General features: G+C 33.1%; 1 protein-coding gene across 1 annotated transcript; it reads left to right on the top strand.

Annotated features, from left to right (window-relative positions):
• The first annotated feature begins 11,470 nt into the window (after window positions 1-11,470).
• LOC143203896 (chymotrypsin-1) lies at window positions 11,471-20,516 on the top strand. Its single transcript, XM_076416210.1, has 7 exons — window positions 11,471-11,608; window positions 15,167-15,222; window positions 15,277-15,374; window positions 19,603-19,744; window positions 19,803-19,913; window positions 20,118-20,252; window positions 20,307-20,516. Exons 1-7 carry the CDS (start codon window positions 11,563-11,565, stop codon window positions 20,463-20,465), a joined length of 747 nt encoding a protein of 248 aa, XP_076272325.1. The 5' UTR covers window positions 11,471-11,562; the 3' UTR covers window positions 20,466-20,516.
• Window positions 20,517-21,904: the final 1,388 nt, after the last annotated feature.

Below are 21,904 nucleotides of genomic sequence, written 5' to 3'. Positions count from 1 at the left end.
GGCTGCGAACTGTCACGCTACGGTCATTTTTCGGAATTGTGGAGGGGCGGAAGACGCGCGCTTGCGCACGCCAATGTTCGTGTGTTTTCCTTCTGGTTTATTCTGTTTGAAAACACACTGTTGGCGTTTCCTCAGCTCCGAATTATCGAAGATGATTTTACACTATTTCAAAGCGATTTAAAGCTTTCGTTTCGTCAATGAATAATATACAACGCGAAACGTCAACCGTTCGTTAATGACAATCGGATTAATTGTCATATTAAACCGAATAACTTACATAATTTTGCTAAAACGCTGGTCATAGATGTTCAAAAATAAAACGTATAATTTTATTGAATAGATTCCTACCGAAAAGGACATTTGCTGATATGTAATCAGAAAATATAAAATTTAAATATTATACCCTTCGCATTCACCTAAATATCAGCAAAAATTATTCATTTTGTTTTCTGTTAATTGCTCTTTATTCATAAGATAAATGTTTTGTAAATATAAAGGCTGTTGCCATAGAACGCTAATAGGTTTGAAATTAAAGATAATATGTTCTAAAGTTCGTAATATATAATAAAATCGCTTTTGAAACAAATATTCTTAGCATCGTGTTCAAACTTTTTTTGTAATTTTAACCAGTTTCCGTTTCATGTGTTAATTACATCCAGTGTTGAACAATACCTGGGCTAGGAATGATAAAAATAAAGTGGAAGTTTTCTCCAAACATTTAAAAACAGTATTTAATCCGTACCCATATGAAATATCCGCAACACAAGAAACAACATATTTGACATTCTTAACACTCCGTTTCAAATGGATCTGCCACATGAGAAATTTACTGTTGAGGAAGCAAAACAAACAATACATAAAGAAATCAATTCTAAAAAAGCTCCTGGTTTTGATCTAATTACTAGAAGTATCTTAAAAGAGCTTATACCTGGAAAAAAATCAGAAGACGTCTCCTCTTGTCGTCCTATGAGCCTGTTGCCTGTGATCTCTAAACTATACATTCGAATTCTATATTCAAAAAACTATACATTAAGGGACTCAAAATAATCCCAGAGAAGAAAAGTATTGTTCCAGACCATCTATATGCCATCCCTAATAAACAGGGGACAATTAAACAAATACATAGATTAGTCAACCAAATTAACAAAAACTTGAACGATAAAAAATATTGCTCCGCTGCATTTCTCGTTATTTCTCAGGCCTCAGACAAGGTTTGCCCCATACGCACTTTCAACTGCTGAAACCGTACCTCACAGACAGACATTTTTTTGTCAAAGAGGCTGACGAATACACTGACCCTGACCTACACCCAATATATTCGGGTGTTCCACAGGGCAGTGTTCTTGGTCCATTGTTATATATATTGTATATAGCTGACCTACCGACCTCAAGAAATACTACTGTTTACATAACATATGCTGACAATACAGCAAAGTCGAATTGTGGTTAAAAACGTGGTGTATCAAAGCAAATGAAACAAAATCTGCCCATGTGACATTCATCCTTTGTCCATGTCCATCAGTAAAATTGAATAATCATAAACTTCGTTTATGACTTCGACGTTAAATATATGGGAATGCATGTCGATCGACGTTTGACTTGGAAAATATATAGAGTGACAAAACGCAAACAGCTTGGGGTTAAACTAAACCAAATTTACTGGCTGATAGGGTGTAAATCTAAATTATCATTAGTTAACAATGTTTTTCTGTAATATGTCAACACTTCGGCCCATTTGGACTTATGGCATTGAACTGTGGAGTACTACTAGCAAGTCTAACATAGATATCCTCCAGAGGTTCCAGAATAAAGTGTTGCGAGTCATCGACGATGCCCCATATTACGTGTCCAACAAACTGATTCAGCGCGATATCCTCATAGAACCCATAACGATTGTGACTCGGAGTGTTAGTGCGAAGTACTCAGAAAATCTATTAGTGCATCCCAATGTATTCGCCAAACAGTTACATATGCGTGATGACAGCGAAGTGCGTAGGTTCAAACGCGAACTAACATACGAACTGGTTAATAGGCACATAGAGTGAGATTCTAGAATAAGCTAGAATAGTTTATAGAATGAGTTAGGATAGAGTTTAAAATAAGTTAGAATAGCATCTAGAATAAAATTTAAATTATAAGTGGTACAGTTACACATTATATAACTGAAATCATATAATAATACTTATTACCCACAGATAGATTGTTGACGTTTTAGGAAATTAATTTTAAAAAATTGTTAATTACTAAAATAATTGTAAAAAAATTGTATCACTAATTAATTTCTGATCTTTCATTGCTGAAAACAACTTCCGTACAAATAGTGGGAAACATAAGTATTGCCCAGTTTACATGCCAAGTCTTGCAGGTTATATTTCAGTGCATCATAGATTTTGTACCCTATTGTGACGGTTAAAACAATCGATCGGTGAAATATCTGATCCCTCAGACTTGGAAAGAAGACAAATCGTTGATGCTCAGTTGGCGGGAGCTTTTCTGACGCGAACATCTGAATTATTTAAAGCTTCACAAGCGACAGTATCCGTGATAATAACAGTATACTCAAAACATGGTAAAACATCATCGGCAAAGACGAATATAAGTAAAAGTTTACCGACAGAGACTGACGATTATTATAAAAGATTGTTCCCGGACCACATAAAACTATCGCAGCAAAAATGACAGCATGGCTGAACTACAAGTATAGCAGAGCTTAACGACAGTGTCTCGACTAACAGTATGTCTGGAGTTCCACAAAGCTAACATTCAATGAAGGGCTGCGAATGCAAAACCCTTTATAATGGAAGCCAGCGCTAAGCTGCGAAAGAAGTGGTACAACGATAATAAAATTTGAGTTGAATTATTAGGAGAATGTTGCATGGCCCAATCATCGTTTATATTACTTCCTATGAAGGCCTTTATGTACGAAGAACCATTAAGAATATCAGTGTCCTGACTCCCTATAGTAAAGCATGAGCGAGTTTCTATTATGATTTGGTACGCAGTATCGTACTATTAAGCTGATCCTCTCAATCACATCGACCTCCTCAAACCTGCCAGGCATTGGCATATTTTAAAATAATAACTTGCCCATACAGACAGCCAAAACATTAGGGGTTGGTTTGAGGAGTATCATCAAACATCTTCCATGACCACCACAATGGCCAAGATTCAACATAAGTTACGGAGAAGTTTTATAATAGAGAGTCATTGAAGCAACTGATGGATGTTTGGTATAATAATGGGATTATAAAAACACAAATGTATCCATTGTTCCCACTATTATGCCTCCAATCCTTTGATGATAAAGACGTAGAAGAAGAAAAACGTAATATCCATTCTTGGTATATTCTGTATTTTGAGCTCTTTGAAGTCTGATTTGTATAATCTTGTATATATTAATCAGCTTAAGTATATTCTAGTAAAACAAAATGTGCCAAAACAAATATTTTTGGAGAGACGCTGCCAGCTCCAACTTTTATGGTACCGGCCAATACGGTACATTATTTGCCGATTCTATGATATGATGTGATGATAGTCTATTCAAAGTTTTTTTAGTAATGCGTCATGGATATTTGTGATGTCCAAACATTGCAATGTTGCCGCATAAACTCTGAGTTCAGTTTGGCTTTGACATACAACAAAATTCTAATCTAAATAAAATAATTGAACAAAAATGTTATCAAATATAATTTATTTTAACATTATAGGACATCTAATACATATATTATCGAAAGACTTAAAACTACAATTAAGAACACAGGTATAAGAGTTTGTAGGTTAGATTTGTTTGGTTTACATTAAACTCTTTTCCACACCACCCATGAGGTGGAGTTTCTAGGCACGTTTTTTAATGTAGTGATAACCCCCTGGAGGTCTAATCCACTTAATTAACAATTATATATCTGAGAAATGTATTTTACTTTCATTCGAGCGCATATTTACATTTTTACGTTTAGTTCCTGTTTCCTTCGATGATGTGTTTACTTGTCAAGTCATCTTGGTATCACTGTATGATTTATTTCTTCTGCTATCTGTGTACACAATTCTTCATAAAATTAATCAGTGAATTCCGCCTGATGCATTTACCATATCTACAAAACAGTTAGTATTCATTCTCTCTTCTTACGATTTAACCTAATGCTCATGTTCAATTTTGAACAATAACAATCATATCTTTGCACACAAGTCTTTTACGCTCTACAATACCATTTTCTACAGTTATATTCAATTAATTATGTTCATACCTTTATTTGTTTCCACTTTCATCACTCTGTCACAGGAATTTCCAGCATTGCACAGAATTATCACATATCCTGAAAGTTTCCTTCAGTCACTTTCACTTTCCTACTCACTGTCCAATTCAGTCACTAAACTGTAAATTTCTAATCTATCTAAAACATGTTCATGATTCCACGATTTATCAACTACTTCCTCTGTATGTCTAATCGAGTTCATCAAAACCGAAGGTGTTTTGGTTGACACTGCTTCCTTCCACATATCCAAACAGTTTTTGATGGAATATCCTTCTCGATCAGCGATATATCTGCAATTAATTATTAATAAATATATTGACCAACAAAACCTAATGGAATGCTATTGTAACTTTTATCTTTTTCCATCAATTTTTGTTGTCTTTACACTTTTTTTTGTTGCTGTCTTATCAAGAGTGCCACAATGAACCATTTTGAAATACTCAAGTTTCATCAATATACACAAATTCAAATAGTTTATCTTCCTTGGTCTTATTTCATGCCTTTAAAAATTGCAGTTTTTTAGAACAATGTCTGGAAGTTCCATTAAACCTTCCCGATGATTATCTTTACACTCTTTAAACCCTATGCCATTTAAAAGTATATGAAAGGATGTGTTACATGCCTCTAAAAGCTGCATATGAAAACTTTTCAGACAGACAATTTTCTCTAAAATAATTTTATTAAATTATGTTTATATCGATAAAATAGTTTGTGTACTTACTGTTCTTATAAATTTCGTATATTTTGTCTCGAATAGAGCCAATATCAAGATGGTCAAGATTCGTCATCCACTTTGTATATAGACGGGTTTTCTTTGGTGAATCTGACGTATTGTTCTTCATTTTGTAAGCTATGTTATTAGAGATAACGTTAACGTCACAGTACCCACAATAACACTTAGCGCGGCATCAACCCGATAAAAACATTTTCAATAAAATCGTAGGGACTTACATTATTTAACGTCATCAATAATTACCTCTCTAACGGAAATTATAGGCAAAAGGGGGCCTCCATTACCTTGTTCCTTTTTGAAATATTTTGTTAAAGCCGCAATCAATTTGTGACCCTGACTATCTATTGTTTTTGGCATTTTGAATCGAAATTATATCATATATTATGCAGCGATTTCAAATTTATTAAAATAATCAAAGTGCTAAAATAACGTTTGTCAGTTTTTAATTTGTAGTAATAACAACTGATATTTTGAATAATTTTGCGTAGGTCTGACAACCAGCCGCTGTCCGCTTGCAAAATTCTTTAAGGCAATAGCGTTAAGAGGTTTTAACTCTTACCTATAAATTATTGTGACTGTATAATTAACTGTAGTTTTCAGATATACTATAATTTTAAAATAAATTTAATAATTAAATTATTTGATAACATTTATTTCCATATTATTGGAACTATTAAACAGATTTGGCATGTTTGGTTAAAAACACGATTAAGAATAGTATGATCATGTAAAGTTACATTTAAATTTTTTTGCAGATAGGACAAATTAATGTGTCCGTTTTATCAGTATATTCAGCTATAAAAGAAAACATCACACATGTGAACATGAATTTCATGTTTACTTAATATATCAGATGAGAAAAATTATTCTAGTTCTTTTCAGGTCTCATTAGTAAAGTTATCACTAGCAGGTCTCATCATTTTTTAATAAAACATCAACGAAGTATCACAGGTAATAAATACATTGTTTATCAAGACTTAGAAGAGTGTTAACAATTATTAAATAGCTTCCTAGAATTCCTCATTCATTGGTGAATTATTAATTCTCATATCACATACAAGAGAAGTACGTGAGAAGTAACGTGTTTTTAAATTATTCTCTTTACTCCGTGATGAGAGAAACGTATAGTATAAAAGTATAAATTAATTTTAAATTGCATATATCTGTAGTATCTATATAGTATCTCTAGAGTATAAAATCATTTTAAAATTTTACTAGCTATTACCTTTATTAAGATATATGTACTAATACTATTAAGGCATAGTATATGAAGAGCGCCACCAAAGCACAGCAGGTAATCAAGAAAATATACATTATCAGGTGTCGGCATCATTGTGACAATAATGATAATTATTTTATTGAAAACGATATAAATATTTTTAGATATCTCGGAAATGGTTAGACAACACTTATGTGCGGAGGACACTTCACAATATAATTACACTAAATACAATGCGATGTAAAGTCAAAATGAAAAACATGAGGAACAAATATATAATATTTCTGTCTAACAGTGTATTTTTTTGGGGTGAAGATAACGTTAGTTTGATACAGTTTTTCTTTTTAAATACAAACAGCCCCAAAATATATATTGTATGTGAAAAGTTTGCCTGAACGACAAAGGCCATTAATAAAAAACACTAAAACTATGGAGCATGCTAATCTCTGTCCCTGATCATCCCAGTCCTGCAATTACAAAGAGAGAAAGTGTTATACATACACATAGATTATCATTACATCGCATTTTGTATCGCTCTATACCCACAAAACTCAATCGACCCAGAGCATGGTTAAAGGAATTCAACCCAGAAGATATGAGGCTAGACTTTATCAATCAGGTAATAGAGCGCCTTTCAATATCTACCAATTCCATTTTCATATTCAGCTCATTTTCATCATATTTGATTACAACGAATCCGAAATGTTACCATCCGAAAACCCCTCATTCGTCTAAAATAAACCCTTAGATAAATGGATACCGCAAATGAGAATATTCAATTCTACGACATAAGCTGCACGAAAATTACAAAAGGCAAGTGCCAATATAAATAAATGGACACAAACCTCGAAAATAAAAATTCACGAAAATAAATCTGTGCATATTGTATAACAACAATAAATAATATTATCATTCCATAGAGCAACAACGCTAAGCATCTCATGAATCTTGATGTAAAAAAAAACGAAGGAATACGTAAAAAAGAAAAGAAAAGAACTGGAGTTCAAATATAGGAAAATGTGTTGGTTAATTGGAACAAAATCACAATTATCTCTACGTAATAAATTGCTATAATACAAATAAGTATTGAAACCTAACAGGTCCATTGAAAAGTCCCCGGCCTACCATAGTAAAACACATTTTTTGTAGTAGAAATAGTTTTTTATTCAACATAATTCCCTTCAAGGGTGATACACTGATTATAGCGACCCTCCAACTTTTCGATACCATTTCTGTAGTACGATTTGTCCTTTACTTCAAAATAGGCCTCAGTTTCGGCGATCACCTCTTCATTAGACGAAAATTTCTTCCCAGCGAACATTCTTTTGAGATCTGAGAACAGGAAATAGTGGCTGAGATAAGCAAGCAATTCGAAGTTCAATTCATAGTTTTTTGACACGGTATATTGTCTTGGTGAAGCAGCACTTTCTTTTTCTTCCAATGCGGCCGTTTTTCGGCAATTTCGTCCTTCAAACGGTCCAATACGCTTCAACACTATGTAATAGCCGCTGTTGATGGCCCTTCCTTTTTGGGGGTAGTCAATAACAATTATTCCATGCGCATCCCAAAATACAGACGTCATAACCTTGTTAGCCGACTGTTGCGTTTCCCACGCTTTGGAGCGGGTTCATCGTGTGCAGTACACTCGTAAGTGAGCTCGCGCGGAACCAATTTTGCACAGAAGATCTTTCTCATACCCAAATATTAGTGAATTATATGATGTATTCGTTCAGTTGATATCTTTAGAGTGTCTGCTATTTCATTCAATTTACAGTCATTCAAAATCATTTTGTGCATTTTTTAAAATGTTTTCATCGGTAACAACATCTTTTGGGTTCCACTGCGTTCACCGTCTTCGGTGCTCATTTCACCACGTCTAAATTTAGCATACCAGTCCTTGATGGTTAATTTTCATACGGCAGTGTCCAGAAATTCGGCATCAAGCCAAGTTTTTGCTTCAATTGTATTTTTCCCTTCAAAAAGCAATATTTTATCAATACGCCAAATTCATTTTTATCCATTTTTTTCACAATAACAAAAGTTACTTCACTCAAAATGCCATAATTCACAAACTAATGATCCGACAGCTGTCAAATTTGTACACGTATCTTTTGAGGGTTACGACTAACCAAAAATAATATGGATGTAATTCTAGTAGCGCCATCTATGTGTCAGGCCGGAGACTTTTCAATAGACGCGTTATATGGACAGAGGGAATTCCAATATGGGGATGTTCCGCGAAAGGGAACATAAATACAATACAGGTGTTTCACAACAATGTTTTGAGAAGTTTTCTCGGTGGATTCAGATGCTATAGGGCTAAATACTTACACCAAGATCTTCGGAAACTGAGTGTTACTCAGGAAATCAACAATATCACAATCAGGCATGAGGAAAGACTCTATTTTTGTGTCAATATCGAAATAATTCAACTCTAGGATAACACCAGAACAGGACACAGACTCAAACGAATAAACTGTTCCAGTGTAGTGTGGTGTAGTGAGGTGCATTTAATAGATATAAACAATAGTGTTGATACATAAAACACAAAACATATTAGAGACTATACTAGACGAAGTTAGGGCCGATAGGTCATCCCAGAATGCCTAGATTTATGTTATTGTAAAGTTAATTTGTAGGTTAATCAGCAACAACTAGTAACAATGCAATAAATAATGTCTCTGTTATTTATTTTAATAATTAACAAGACTTGCCTTTCTTATCAGATATTATTTATAGCAGTTCATCAAACATTCCCTTGTAGAAGTTTATTCGTTTTTTTTTTGATAACATCTTTATTAGATATGCTTAGTACAACTTTAATTATAACTTAATTTATTACCACATTTCATGTTTACTTGGACTAAATCACAAGAAAGACGAGTGCGAGATAAATACATCAATACGTATTCTTCAATTATGAAATTATAATAACCTAAGCTATAGTTTACACTAAAGGCATATACTTTATGTAAGTTCATATGGTTTGGTTTGCTTCAATCGTCTGATTTCCTGCGCATTATCCAGTAGTTGTATGGTTTCCACGTTGGTACGATTTAGTATAATATTCTTTCGTGTTTTAAGTCGAAATCTTCTTCGTGAAAAGGTGATAACTTCGAAAATTTATTTGATTTCTAGGCCATCGTGCAGTTCTTCGTTGGTTATGTAGCGATGGGCGATAGGCATAATTAATCGAAGGACATTATTCTGAAGTTCTTGAAAAGGTCTGTTCATCAATAACGTAATTTCTAGATTATTCGCCCAGAAATGTTTATAATTTCTCCAATAATATTTCAAGAGATATAAATATAATCTATCATATAAAGATAATGATATTTTTGCTTAGAAAATTTAGTTGGTAACATTTAATTAAATATAATGACTCTTTCTTAGAACAAAAATCAGCAAAGAAAGAAACCGAATAATAAGAACCGCATCAACACACACGTAAATTGTTGAGGGATAAACCCATTTACCTCCAACCGACTTCAAACTGATCAATAAGTAGTAGTTAAATAATATTGTAAACATATAAATTGGTTTAGGTAGGTATTATGCTAAATTGTGTGTATATAGTAGAATATAAGACACATATAGTAAACAACTTAAATAAAGCTTTTGTTATCAATAAGTAGTAGTTAAATATTATTGTAAATAGATAAATAGGTTTAAGTAGGTACTAAGCTAAATTGAGTGTATATAGTAGAATTTAAAACACATATAGTAGATAGGTTAAATGAAGCTTTTGTTTGTCAATAAGTAGTAGTTAAATAATATTGTAAATAGATAAATAGGTTTAAATAGGTATTAAGCTAAATTGTGTTTATATAGTAGAATTTAAAACACATATAGTAGATAGGTTAAATAAAGCTTTTGTTTATCAATATGTAGTAGTTAGATAATATTGTAAATAGATAAATAGGTTTAGGTAGGTACTAAGCTAAATTGAGTGTATATAGTAGAATTTAAAACACATATAGAAGATAGGTTAAATGAAGCTTTTGTTTATCAATAAGTAGTAGTTAAATAATATTGTAAATAGATAAATAAGTTTAAATAGGTATTAAGCTAAATTGTGGTTATATAGTAGAATTTAAGACACATATAGTAAACAACTTAAATAAAGCTTTTGTTATCAATAAGTAGTAGTTAAATATTATTGTAAATAGATAAATAAGTTTAAATAGGTATTAAGCTAAATTGTGGTTATATAGTAGAATTTAAGACACATATAGTAGATAGATCAAATGAAGCTTTTGTTTATAAATTTGTAGTAGTTAAATAATATTGTAAATATGTTTAGGTAGGTATTAAGCTAAATTGTGTGAATATAGTAGAATTTAAAACACATATAGTAGATAGGTTAAATAAAGTTTTTGTTTATTTTTATTTAGTTATTACAACGATTGTTATGTACTTATTTTATTGTAAAACTTTTGTGATGAAAATCTAAGTTTAATTATTTTTGAAAATGTTTAATGAATTCCTTATTTATTTTCTTCAAGTTGGTCCAATTTTTTTGTTAAACATATTTTATTTTTCTTTCTTTAGCGTCAGGTATTTACTCAATAAATTAGGCAGTTATTTCATTGAATATTACAATGGTTAGGTCAAGTAAAGGTGCAGCCAGTATGAGGAGAAATAGGAATAAAAAAACAATGATTGAAAATAAGGAACGCTTCGGGCCCCGGGGCCCGCTATCTAACCTAGGTGATTTGACAAATGTTCTGCCCAAACTAGAACAACAACAAAATGTTGTTGTCCCCTCCGGGAATCGAACTCGTGACCTCCGCGTGTGAGCTGAACGCTTAAATCACTACACCATGGAAGCAGTTGCCCGCAATATTTCTACAGCATCTCATACGATATGGTTAGTGTTTAAAAAACAAACTGAACGGCTTTTGCACTGAACGACTTCCGGTCTTCCGTCACATCAGCTCAGCAATAATATTATACTTAAATATCCGATTATTTTAGTGCCTTTGAAAAGTGCTCATCAGATTCTGACTTGGTTCCAATGGGACGGAAAGGCACTTTTCGAATATTTTTTTTTAAATCTGTCCATTATTGACGGAGAACTCGGCGAACATACATTAAAAAATATATACAGCCGAACATAAAACCTCCTCCTTTTTTGAAGTCGGTTAAAAATATATCGTTACCCGTCCTAGTATTATTTAGTAAATAATATCAAGTACCTATTATTTCCATTGCGGTGCCTATCGTGATAGCGATAAGTTTTACTAGGAAAATCACACTTCAGAAGAAAAAGATAAAAGCGTCTTGAACAAACTACGCCGTTCGATCAGTTTCCGAATGTGATAGCGCGATTAAAAACCGACAGAGAAAAAGTCAGAATGAAACCATTATTATTTTTGGTACTTTTTGTTGGCTATTGTTCAGGTAATTTGGCATTTATTTATAGGAGATTTAAAATATAGGCATCGGAATTTATCATTGTCCATTATTCGTCCACTCTACATATATGACATACTTTATACTATCATAGCATAAATATATTAAATAATTGTGTATTAGGTATTCTTCTTTACATGTTTTTTGTACGTTTCTAATTATCTCGAATTACTTTCTTTTCTATACCCATTTTATATTTTTTCATTTTATCTGTTATTGTTATAAGTATATTAAGTTAGCGGAAATGAAACAGATAATAATTGATTTGTAGTTATAAAATTTTTTTAAAAATTTTAAACTTTATTGTGGAAAATCGGTACAGTGTATCGTATTAAAAATATTGTCTATCCATAGCCGAAACTTTTTCCATTTTCAGGCAATTTACAGGTTTTGTATCGAAAGAACGATCTTTTGAGGCTATCCACGATTCGATATATTTTTTAGTATATTCATAAGAAGTAAAGAGCGGCTCCGACAAGTTATTATTCATATATCGGAGTAAATAGGGAGGAGAAGGAGCAAGGTATGGACAATACGGCGTAGCACTCCCCATTTTAATGTTTCCACCTGTTTTGAATGTGTTCGAGCATGACACATAATAATATTGTTGTGTCTTTGATCGTATTTCGTACCACACCAAGCTGATCCCACCAAATGCAGAGCATTAACTTAGAGTTATGGATTTTCAACTTTACCGTTGACGTTGATGCATGACAAGGTTGACCCCCTTTTTTGTCGTTTGGGCTATCGTAATTGATCCACTTTCACCTCCGGTAACCATACGATGCAAAAACACACATAATCTAACGCCTTTCAATGTCCCTTGGCTTTAATTCATACGGCCCGAAATAGCTTTTCAGTCACTCCCATGTTCTTCAAGCAAGTTGAAATATTTTCTCCTTTTGGGTTCTTAAGAATTGTGCATATTCTCCTTGATTAACAGGTCAATTAAAAGTCCCCAGTTTACCATAACACATTTCTTGGGAAAATTAGTTTTTTTTTACTCAACATAATTCCCTTCCAAGGTGATACACTGATTATAGCAACCCCCCAACTTTTCGATACCATTTTTTGTAGTACGATTTGTCCTTTGATTCTCAGTCTCAGGCCTCGGTTTCGCCAATCACCTCTTCAATCGAAATTTGGGCCGGATCTAGAGAATACGGAGGATGAGGAAGCAATTCATGGATTTTTGGCACGATGCATTGTTTTTGCGAAGCAGCAGTTTATTTTTTTTTCAAATGCTGCCGTTTTTGGCGATTTCGTTCTTCAAACTGTCCAATAACGCTATGTAATAGTTGCTGTCCTTCCCTTTTCAAGGTAGTCGATGAAAATTATTCCATGCATTGTCACATATCGATGCAAAATCTCGGGTTTATTACGCTTGATCATCTTCAAACGCTGCTCCGAATCATCAACTCGTCGTTGTTTTTGGTCAAAAGTGACCTCGCGCGACACCCACTTTGCACAGAGCTTTCTCATACCAAAATATTCGTGAATGATATGATGTAATCATTCAGTTGATATCTTTAGAGTGTCTGCTATTCATTCAATTTCAATTTACGGTCATTTAAAATCACTTCGTGGATATTTTAAATGTTTTCGTCGGTAACAGCTTCTTTTGGGCGTCCACTGCCTTCACCGTCTTCGGTGCTTATTTCACCAGGTCTAAACTTAGAATACCAATCCTTGATCGTTGATTTTTCTGGGGCAGTATCCGGAAACTCGGCATCAAACCAAGTTTGCTTTGACTGTATTTTTTCCATTTTTTTTTGACAATAACAAAAGTTACTTCACTCAAAATGCTATAATTCACAAACTAATAGTCCGACAGCTGTCAAATTTATACACGCGTCTTTTACAGGTTAGGGCTGGCAAAAAAAACATATGCATTTAATTCTAGTAGCGCCATCTATGTGTCAGGCCGGAGACTTTTCAATTGACCTGTTATTACAAAACCTTATCTTGAAATTTTTTCGCCTGTCCATTTCAGTTTAACACGTCGGAACCATTATTCACATGTTAAAACCGATGATTGCTTTAAGCTTCACACAGCATCCGATTACCTTCACCCGCTTTTTTCTTCATATTGAAGCAAAAACTAAAACTTACCACAAATGAGCTTTACTCGGTGCAAGTTCAGAAATTTTCAAACGTACTAAGAGAAATTTTTATTCACACTTTAACGAAGTGACACAAGTGAACCACGTCCGTGCAGTTTCGATATGAAGATGGTTAGATCCTTTAAATCCTTTAAATAATTTTATAAGCTTATATAATTTTCTTCCATTTCAATATATGTTTTCCATCACTGCAAAGGTCAAGCGAAGCCAAATCTGGCGCATAAGTAGAGATTTTCTTTCTTATTGTTCTGATTTTCTTATTTTTGAGATGAATTTTAGCTGTGTGAACTTTTATGGTAACTCTTGACAAAACTGATGGAAAATTATATAAATTATTTTGCGTTTTTGTGCTTCTATTAATAGCTTTTTAGATACTGTGGCCTTAGCTAATAGTAAGTTATTTGTTAAATTTTAGGTTATATTATTTGTTATTCAATTATATTGATCAAGTTCATCTCTCCTTCAAGAGTTATGCATTCAGATTATAGCCCGTCTAATTTCTTTATACCTTCTTCGTAGATTTCCCTTTATTTTTAAAACAGGTTTTTAGCTTTTCTTCATTTGATCCTCAAACTTCTTTCTATATGTCATCTTCTATAGTCTTGTTGCAAATAGTCACTGGAATATGAACGGTGGGTAATTCGTTGAATTTGAGCATTGTTTTCATCAACTTGTGATATCTTCGTGAAAGAACCCTTTTCTATATTTCAAGGCATTTTATTTGTATATTTATTTCATTTTATTTGTGTAATAACCTTTCTCAAAATAGCCAACGCATAAAAGTTCATGCGCATTCGAAAACACAATGGCTCTAACAGGTTTTTCTTACTGATAACGTCATTTCTGATTGCTTTGGAAGACTTTTACTAGTTGCCGTGCACTTCTTTGGTGATATTTTTGATTCAAACCTATATTAAGAAATCTTTATTTGATCCATTGTCACCTATCGGAGCAGAAAAGCTCAAACAGCTCCAAGTAGTAGTCTAAATCGTCGATAGTTGTTTTTAGGTGACCATGATTAAGGAAAATCCACTTTCGCTTTCACCAATCATTTCAATCAGTTAGTCCTAAAAATTACGGCAATAATCTTTATTCATTATTTTGTTCCTTTTCTATTCTAAAAACGAACGCTAACATTTTCTTGTCATATTTTAAAGAATCTAGCGTGTCTGGCCAGCTTGTTTTAATAAACGTTTAAGGTGGTGGACCCAAGTATCATATCAAGGCTATCGTATCATGGTCATGAAACGAAGAAAATTATTTTAATCATTTTTAAAGTTATCTTCGAGTGAGCGTATCTGTTTATTCATAATTTAATTTATATTCTCAGTTTTCCTTTTGACGAATTAATGGTAATCCACGAACTTGTTAAACAATCTTGCGTATTTTTATTATATTTCTTATGTGTTTTCTGTTACCACAGCTTCATTAAAAATCGTCAATGGAACCGACGCAGAAGAAGGAGAATTCCCTTTCATGGTAGGTTCTGATATACAAGACAAATTGAGACTAATTTGATACAAAATTTTCTAGGTATCACTTCGACATGGTGTTGATCACGCTTGCGGAGGTACCATTATTAACAGTAAACATGTTCTGACTGCTGCACATTGTGTCTGCGATTATGGCAAGTAGGTACAGGGTGTGTAATTAGAGGTATACAACTTTAAAATGGCATAAAGCACAAACAATATCATAAAGATTTGCATGAATTGTGCATGATGTTATTAAAAACATAGTATTTTGTCTGTTTCATTCAAATTTAACGAATTTTCGACACACTTGACTAGCGAGTTTACATACCAGGTGTAACGGTAACTCAGTACAGGTTTTTCTAACAGATGCCGCTAGGCTTAAGTCTGACAATTATATGATTTGACACATATGTCATTTTATTCTATTAACATAAAGTTTCAAAGCTAACACATAAAGTACTACATATACACATGCACATAGACTAATAGAGTCAACTCAATAGGGATCTCTGGCGAAATGTTTTGCCAGGCCAATTTAAATCTACATTATAGGCACTTGTAAAGAAACATTTCGCTGCGAAGATATTTGATTGGTTCATTGATAAAGTTTGGCATGAAGGGGCAACACCTGACAGCCTTGACATCACGTTTAATTGACCAATAAAATTTAAATAGAAAACAATTTAATTTCTGAAATAAATTTCTCAAAATTAAATATATCTATAAAATATAAATATTATATATATATATATATATATATATATATATATATATATATATATATATATATATATATATTATCTTCGAAGAAGTTGGAAAAAATGGCTCGTTGAACGGTTCGGCTCAAAGGAAAAACAGTTTTCTTTTTGATATGGCATCCATATATTGCCTGAAAGATGTGCAAGATATATGCAATCAAATGACCAATGCTTTGAATAAATAATTTTTTCCATTTTCTTGAAAATTATATAGTTTCTTTCAGAATAAAAATGGTAATGACTTTCCGGTACTTCCTGGTATTCCCCAAAAAGTTGTCTAGTTAAAACACGTCACGTGAAATAGAAATGCAAAATCTGAAATGATAGGTTGGCCAAACATTGAATTGGTTCAGCAAACTGCCCGGTGGGTAATCAATATTATATACTTCAGTAAGTTATTTCCTGTGTAAATTATCTTATTATAAATCTCACTCGAAAGCTTATATCTATCCATTAATCAGGTCAGATAGTGGTAAACATTTTAGTCTACACAGTTCACAGTTATTACTCACATTTAGTTTATTTTGCATACTAACACTCTTTCTAATTAGTCAAAAGCAACTCTTTAAGTTACACTCCTTATTGGGTCTAGAGGGATATCACTCTGTATCGATTAATTAGGAACGTGTGTCACCTTGTTTTGCAGCCGTTGAATGATGGCAATATTAGATTTGCTAGAAGTATCCTGTAGTTGAATTTTTCGCAAGCAATCGTTTGTATATCAATGTAGTCCTCTTTAGCATGTATGTATATTCTTCCAACTTACCCGTCGATATGCATGCACGTTAAGATGTTTATTAATATAAAGTTCACAGTTATTAATTCATACTGTTACGCATGTTCTCCAATAGTATCAGAGTTACACCGGTAGGTTTTGTTTCATTGACCTCATTTATGTTCGAAATCATCTGAGTGGTGGGCTTGGCCATGATGAGGACCTCTTGAGATGTTGAGATTACCGTGTCGTCTGCGTTTGTTGCCAGAATAGTGATTTTTGTAATCGATATATCCGAAGAAGTATACAGGAGATACAATACTGGATTCTTGGTACTTTTGTTAAATCCCCTGAATATATAGGTTGTAGTTCAGTGTGCTCATCATCTCGTTTTATAATAAACTGCATATCTGCAAGATATTATTTCAGTAGCTGAAAATGCGGATGAGGGAGAAGTTTTTTTAGTTTAACCCGCAACCTGTGTACTCTATTTTATCGAAAGCCTGAGATATATCCACGAATAATTTTTAGCATTTAGGTCTTCAATACTGCATGCTTACTTCGAATACTGAAATAAAATTGTGGAATAATATTTCTATTTTCATTTGTTCTATTAGGCATTCCCTCATTTTTATCTCTTTAACTCCCTTGACAGTTATTTTTTATGATGTAGATCAATTTGAATTAAGGAATTTATATTTTTTTAAGTTAAATACATTTTAGATTAGATATTCTTAGTACGATGTTAATTTAAAAATGAAATTACTAACTGCTGCTCTGTTGTACTTGCATATAGGCACAAGCAAGGCGAGTGCGGGATTAATGTAACAGGTCAATTGAAAATTCCCCGGCCTACCATGGTTAAACACATTTTTTTGGCAAATTTTTTTTTATTCAACATAATTCCTTTCAAGAGTGATTCAGTTGAAATCTGAGAAGAGGAAATAGTCACTGGGGCTAGATCTGGAGAATACGGTGAATGAGGAAACAGTTTGAAGCCCAATTTATAGATTTTTGCCATCGTTTTCACTGACTTGTGACACGGTGTATTGTCTTGGTGAAGCAGCACTTCCTTTTTTTTCAAATGCGGCCGTTTTTCGGCGATATCGTCCTTCAAACGGTCCAATAACGCTATGTAATAGTCGCTGTTGATGGTCCTTCCTTTTTCAAGGTAGTCAATGAAAATTATTCCATGCGCCTCGTGTGCACTCCACTCGGATGACTGTCGATTCGACTTCGGAGTAAAATGATGGAGCCATGTTTCATCCATTGTCACATATCGGCCCAAAAACTCGGGTTTATTACTCTTGATCATATTCAAACACAGCTCCAAATCATCAACTCGTCGTTGTTTTTGGTCAAAAGTGAGCTCGTGCGGCACCCACTTTGTACAGAGCTTTCTCGTACCCAAATATTCGTGAATGATATGATGTACACGTTCAGTTAATATCTTTAGAGCGTCTGCTATTTCATTCAATTTCAATTTACGGTCATTCTAAATCATTTTGTGTATTTTTTTAATATTCTCGTCAGTAACAACCCCTTTTGGACGTCCACTGCGTTCACTATCTTCAGTGCTCATTTCATCACGTCTAAACTTAGTATACCAATCCGTGATGGTTGATTTTCCTGATGCAGTGTCCAAACACTCGGCATCAAGCTAAGTTTTTGCTTCAACTGTTATTTTTCCCTTCAAAAAGCAATATTTTATCAACACGAGAAATTCTTTTTTTTCCATTTTTTCACAATAAGAGAAGTTCGTCTACTCAGAATGCTATAATTCACAAAGTAATGATCTGACAGCTGTAAAATGTATACATGCATCTGTTGAGGGTTAGGGCAAATTAAGAAACATATGGATTTAATTCTAGTAGTGCCATCCATGTGTCAGGCCGGGGACTTTTCAATTGACCTGTCGTCAATATGTATTTCCAAAATTGATATAAAATTAAACTTCTTAAGCTAAGGTTAGGGTACACTTATACAATAAACAAGGTTGTGTGGTTCGGTTCGCTTCGATCTTAGTTTCCCGCGTGTTATCTAGTAGCTGTATTTCCTCCATGTTCTGTGATTTAGCAAACTAATCTCATATTTGAAGCCGAAATCTTGGATCAATTTATATAGTGATAGTATAGATCACTCACGTATATCCATTTGATTTCGAGGTCATCGTGCAGCTCTTCATTGGGTACGTAGCGATAATCATTGGTAATTAATGGTAGAACTTTGTTTTGGCAGCATTAGATTAGTAGTTGTTTTGATGTTTTGATGCAACCCCATATTTGCACCCCATAAGTCCAAATTGGCTTTATGACTGACTGATAAACCAATCTCTTTAATTTTAAGTCAACTTGACAGCATCTTCCGCCTAACCAGTACATTTGCTTAATTCTAATCTGCTCTGCTTTCTGTGTAATATGATGTTTTCAATTTAACAAACCATCGAGATAGATGCCGACGTATTTAGCAGATTTTGGCTGAATACTCGGACACCCACCAATTGATATAATTAAGTTTATATAATTTCGCCGTAACGAAAAAGGTCAGATTTGGAGCTATTAATTTGTATGTTCCAGTCTCCAGTCAATTTGTTGATCTTGTTATTGTTACTTGTACTTTTTCTACAGCCTTAGGCAAATATATATCTTTTGCCGTGATAACTGTATCATCGGCAAGAGTTTCAGGTACTGTTTCTTTTGTTGTTGGGATATCATCAGTATAGAGCCAATGCAGCAGTGGGCCCAAGACACTACTCTTGGAAACTCATTTTTTTAATGATTAAGCATTAAAAAAGGCTTTTATCAAAAGCAGTATTGCTATTTGAAGTTATATATCTCTAACAGAACACTCTAACATATATTAATAATCAAATACCTGAATATATATTTCAATATATATTATATGTTATCAGTGCGAAGAACACTGATGGCTATAACATTCAGTACGGTTCAATCCACATCACTAGAACCTATGAGAGGACCATGGAAGTTGAGAAGTTTATATGCGCTGATTATAACCCTCAATTGGGTACTAATGATGTAGCCATTGTCAGGGTAATTACTACATTATAGCGAAATACAGTTATTAATTTAAGTGAATTATATTTTTTAGTTAGTGAGCACCTTGCCGATGATAGATGGCTGGCAATCTGTTTATCTGAAAAATGATCTTAAAACGGACTTCCAGCACGATGGGTGGGTAGTTGGTTGGGGTAGATTATGGGTGAGTAAACATGTTATAAAGTGCCGTTATTAAAAAATAGTAAGACTTTTTGGATAAATGCAACAACACCTTGTTTTTTCGAGTCTTCCAAACAGTTGATTCTAACAAACAGTCTGAACAACAAATTTTGTGTCTTGCTATTTTTATCTAAAGTAGTGCAAGCCGACTCAAATATGAATTACTGTAAACTGGAATTTAATGAAGGATGCTGGGCCGATTCCTTCGGTGCTTCAAAAATTGCAAGTAACCACTTTGAGCGATAGCGCCTGTGGAACACAGCACGACAGCGACCATCACCTATGCGCCAAATCTATAGGACCAGTCGGAGGAATATGCAACGTAACGTATGATAAAACATGATCGGAAATTAATAATCAACAAGTCAATTTTCAGGGAGATTCAGGTGGTGCCCTGATAGTCTCTGGTGGAGGTCAAGTAGGCATCGCTTCCTTTATAACCACCACGTGCGGTACAACTACGGACGTCACCCCCGATGGATTTAGTAAAGTGTCGACGTACTATCAATGGATCATCAATAACTCGAACCTGTAGTTGATGATATATCAACAGTACAATATTACATGAAATAAAATATAATGTTTTGATGTTTATTATCCCTACTATTCAAAGCTTGAATTCCACAGATATTTGCTTGATTGCGAAGCAATGGAATCGTTAAAGTATGACCCCTCTATAATCATAGAGTAATAGAGAGTCAACTCAATAGGGATCTGTAGCGAAAGTTTTGCTCTGCCCAACATCCAGATGGGATTATATCGGCTATTCAAGAAATTTGATTGGCCAATTAAAATCTACTATAGGCATTTGTAAAAAACATTTCGCGGTGAAGACATTTGGTATATATATATATATATATATATATATATATATATATATATATATATAGTGTATAAAGGAATATTCTACATCCTTCAAAAAGCTGCATATCATTAAATTTTCTGTGGATACTTTCTAGATTAACAGTTTCCTCTGAATTTATTATATTTATTATATTATATTATATTTATTTATTATTAATTATTTATATTTATATTAAAAAACTACTCACCGTTGAATAGAACATCAAGGTATGTAGAACCCCAGCAGCTTAATATTTAAAAATAGTAACAATTCTTAACTCTAACGCATTTCACTCGTAAGAACGGGCCGCAATTACCTCATTCCTGTTCGAAGCTATTGATTAGAGACATAATTTGTTTCTGACTGACTATTTATTTGGCCTCCGAATTTTCACCCCGAGTACTCACAAATATTAAGCAGCGATTTTAATTTTATCAAACCAAGCAAAGCGACCAAAACAATGTCTGTCGGTTTACAATCTCTTATTATCACTAATGTTTTGAAGAATTTTGTTTTGAAGACATTTGACAATTGAACGAATGTTTCAGGCTGATTCAGTCTCAAGTTCGAACGTATCAGAGAGGATTGTGTCTCCTTATAACTAAAATGAAATGAGAAGCAAAATATTGTCTGATTCTAAAACGAATTTACAAAGCGAGGCAGGCAATACATTAATAATGTTAATGACGTAAGTTCACTGTTATTTCAATAGACTATATATTATTGGCATTTGAAATTCATGTGAAAACCGAAATTGTTTTATTCCAACCCAATATTTCATGGTATATTTCAGCTGCAATATTTTAACTTCCAATGAGATAGATTTAGTTTCGAATTATTTAAAAATTTGGGACTTTTTTTTGAGACACTCTATATAAATACGTTTTTTCACTGTAGTATCTTGAATTGTGCGTAATTCACAAAATAAATCTTTGGACATTCAATAAATATCAAAAGTAATTAAAATTTCTTGCATGTTTTGTCAAATAGCAGAAATATTTTAATTCTAAATAACAATACTTGATTAAATACCGATATAAATGGGTACTAAACGTATTTATTTCTCATAAAAAGAATTATGTCAAAAATCTATTAATTAAATTTTGTGGTGTATAAAAAAAACAAATAAA

The sequence above is a fragment of the Rhynchophorus ferrugineus genome, unplaced genomic scaffold (assembly GCF_030347505.1).
Source record: "Rhynchophorus ferrugineus isolate W39M unplaced genomic scaffold, kcgeb_rfMv2 rfM10, whole genome shotgun sequence".
Lineage (NCBI taxonomy): Eukaryota > Metazoa > Arthropoda > Insecta > Coleoptera > Curculionidae > Rhynchophorus > Rhynchophorus ferrugineus.
The sequence above is the reverse complement of the archived record's forward strand: the minus strand, read 5'-3'. Positions and strand labels throughout refer to the sequence as shown.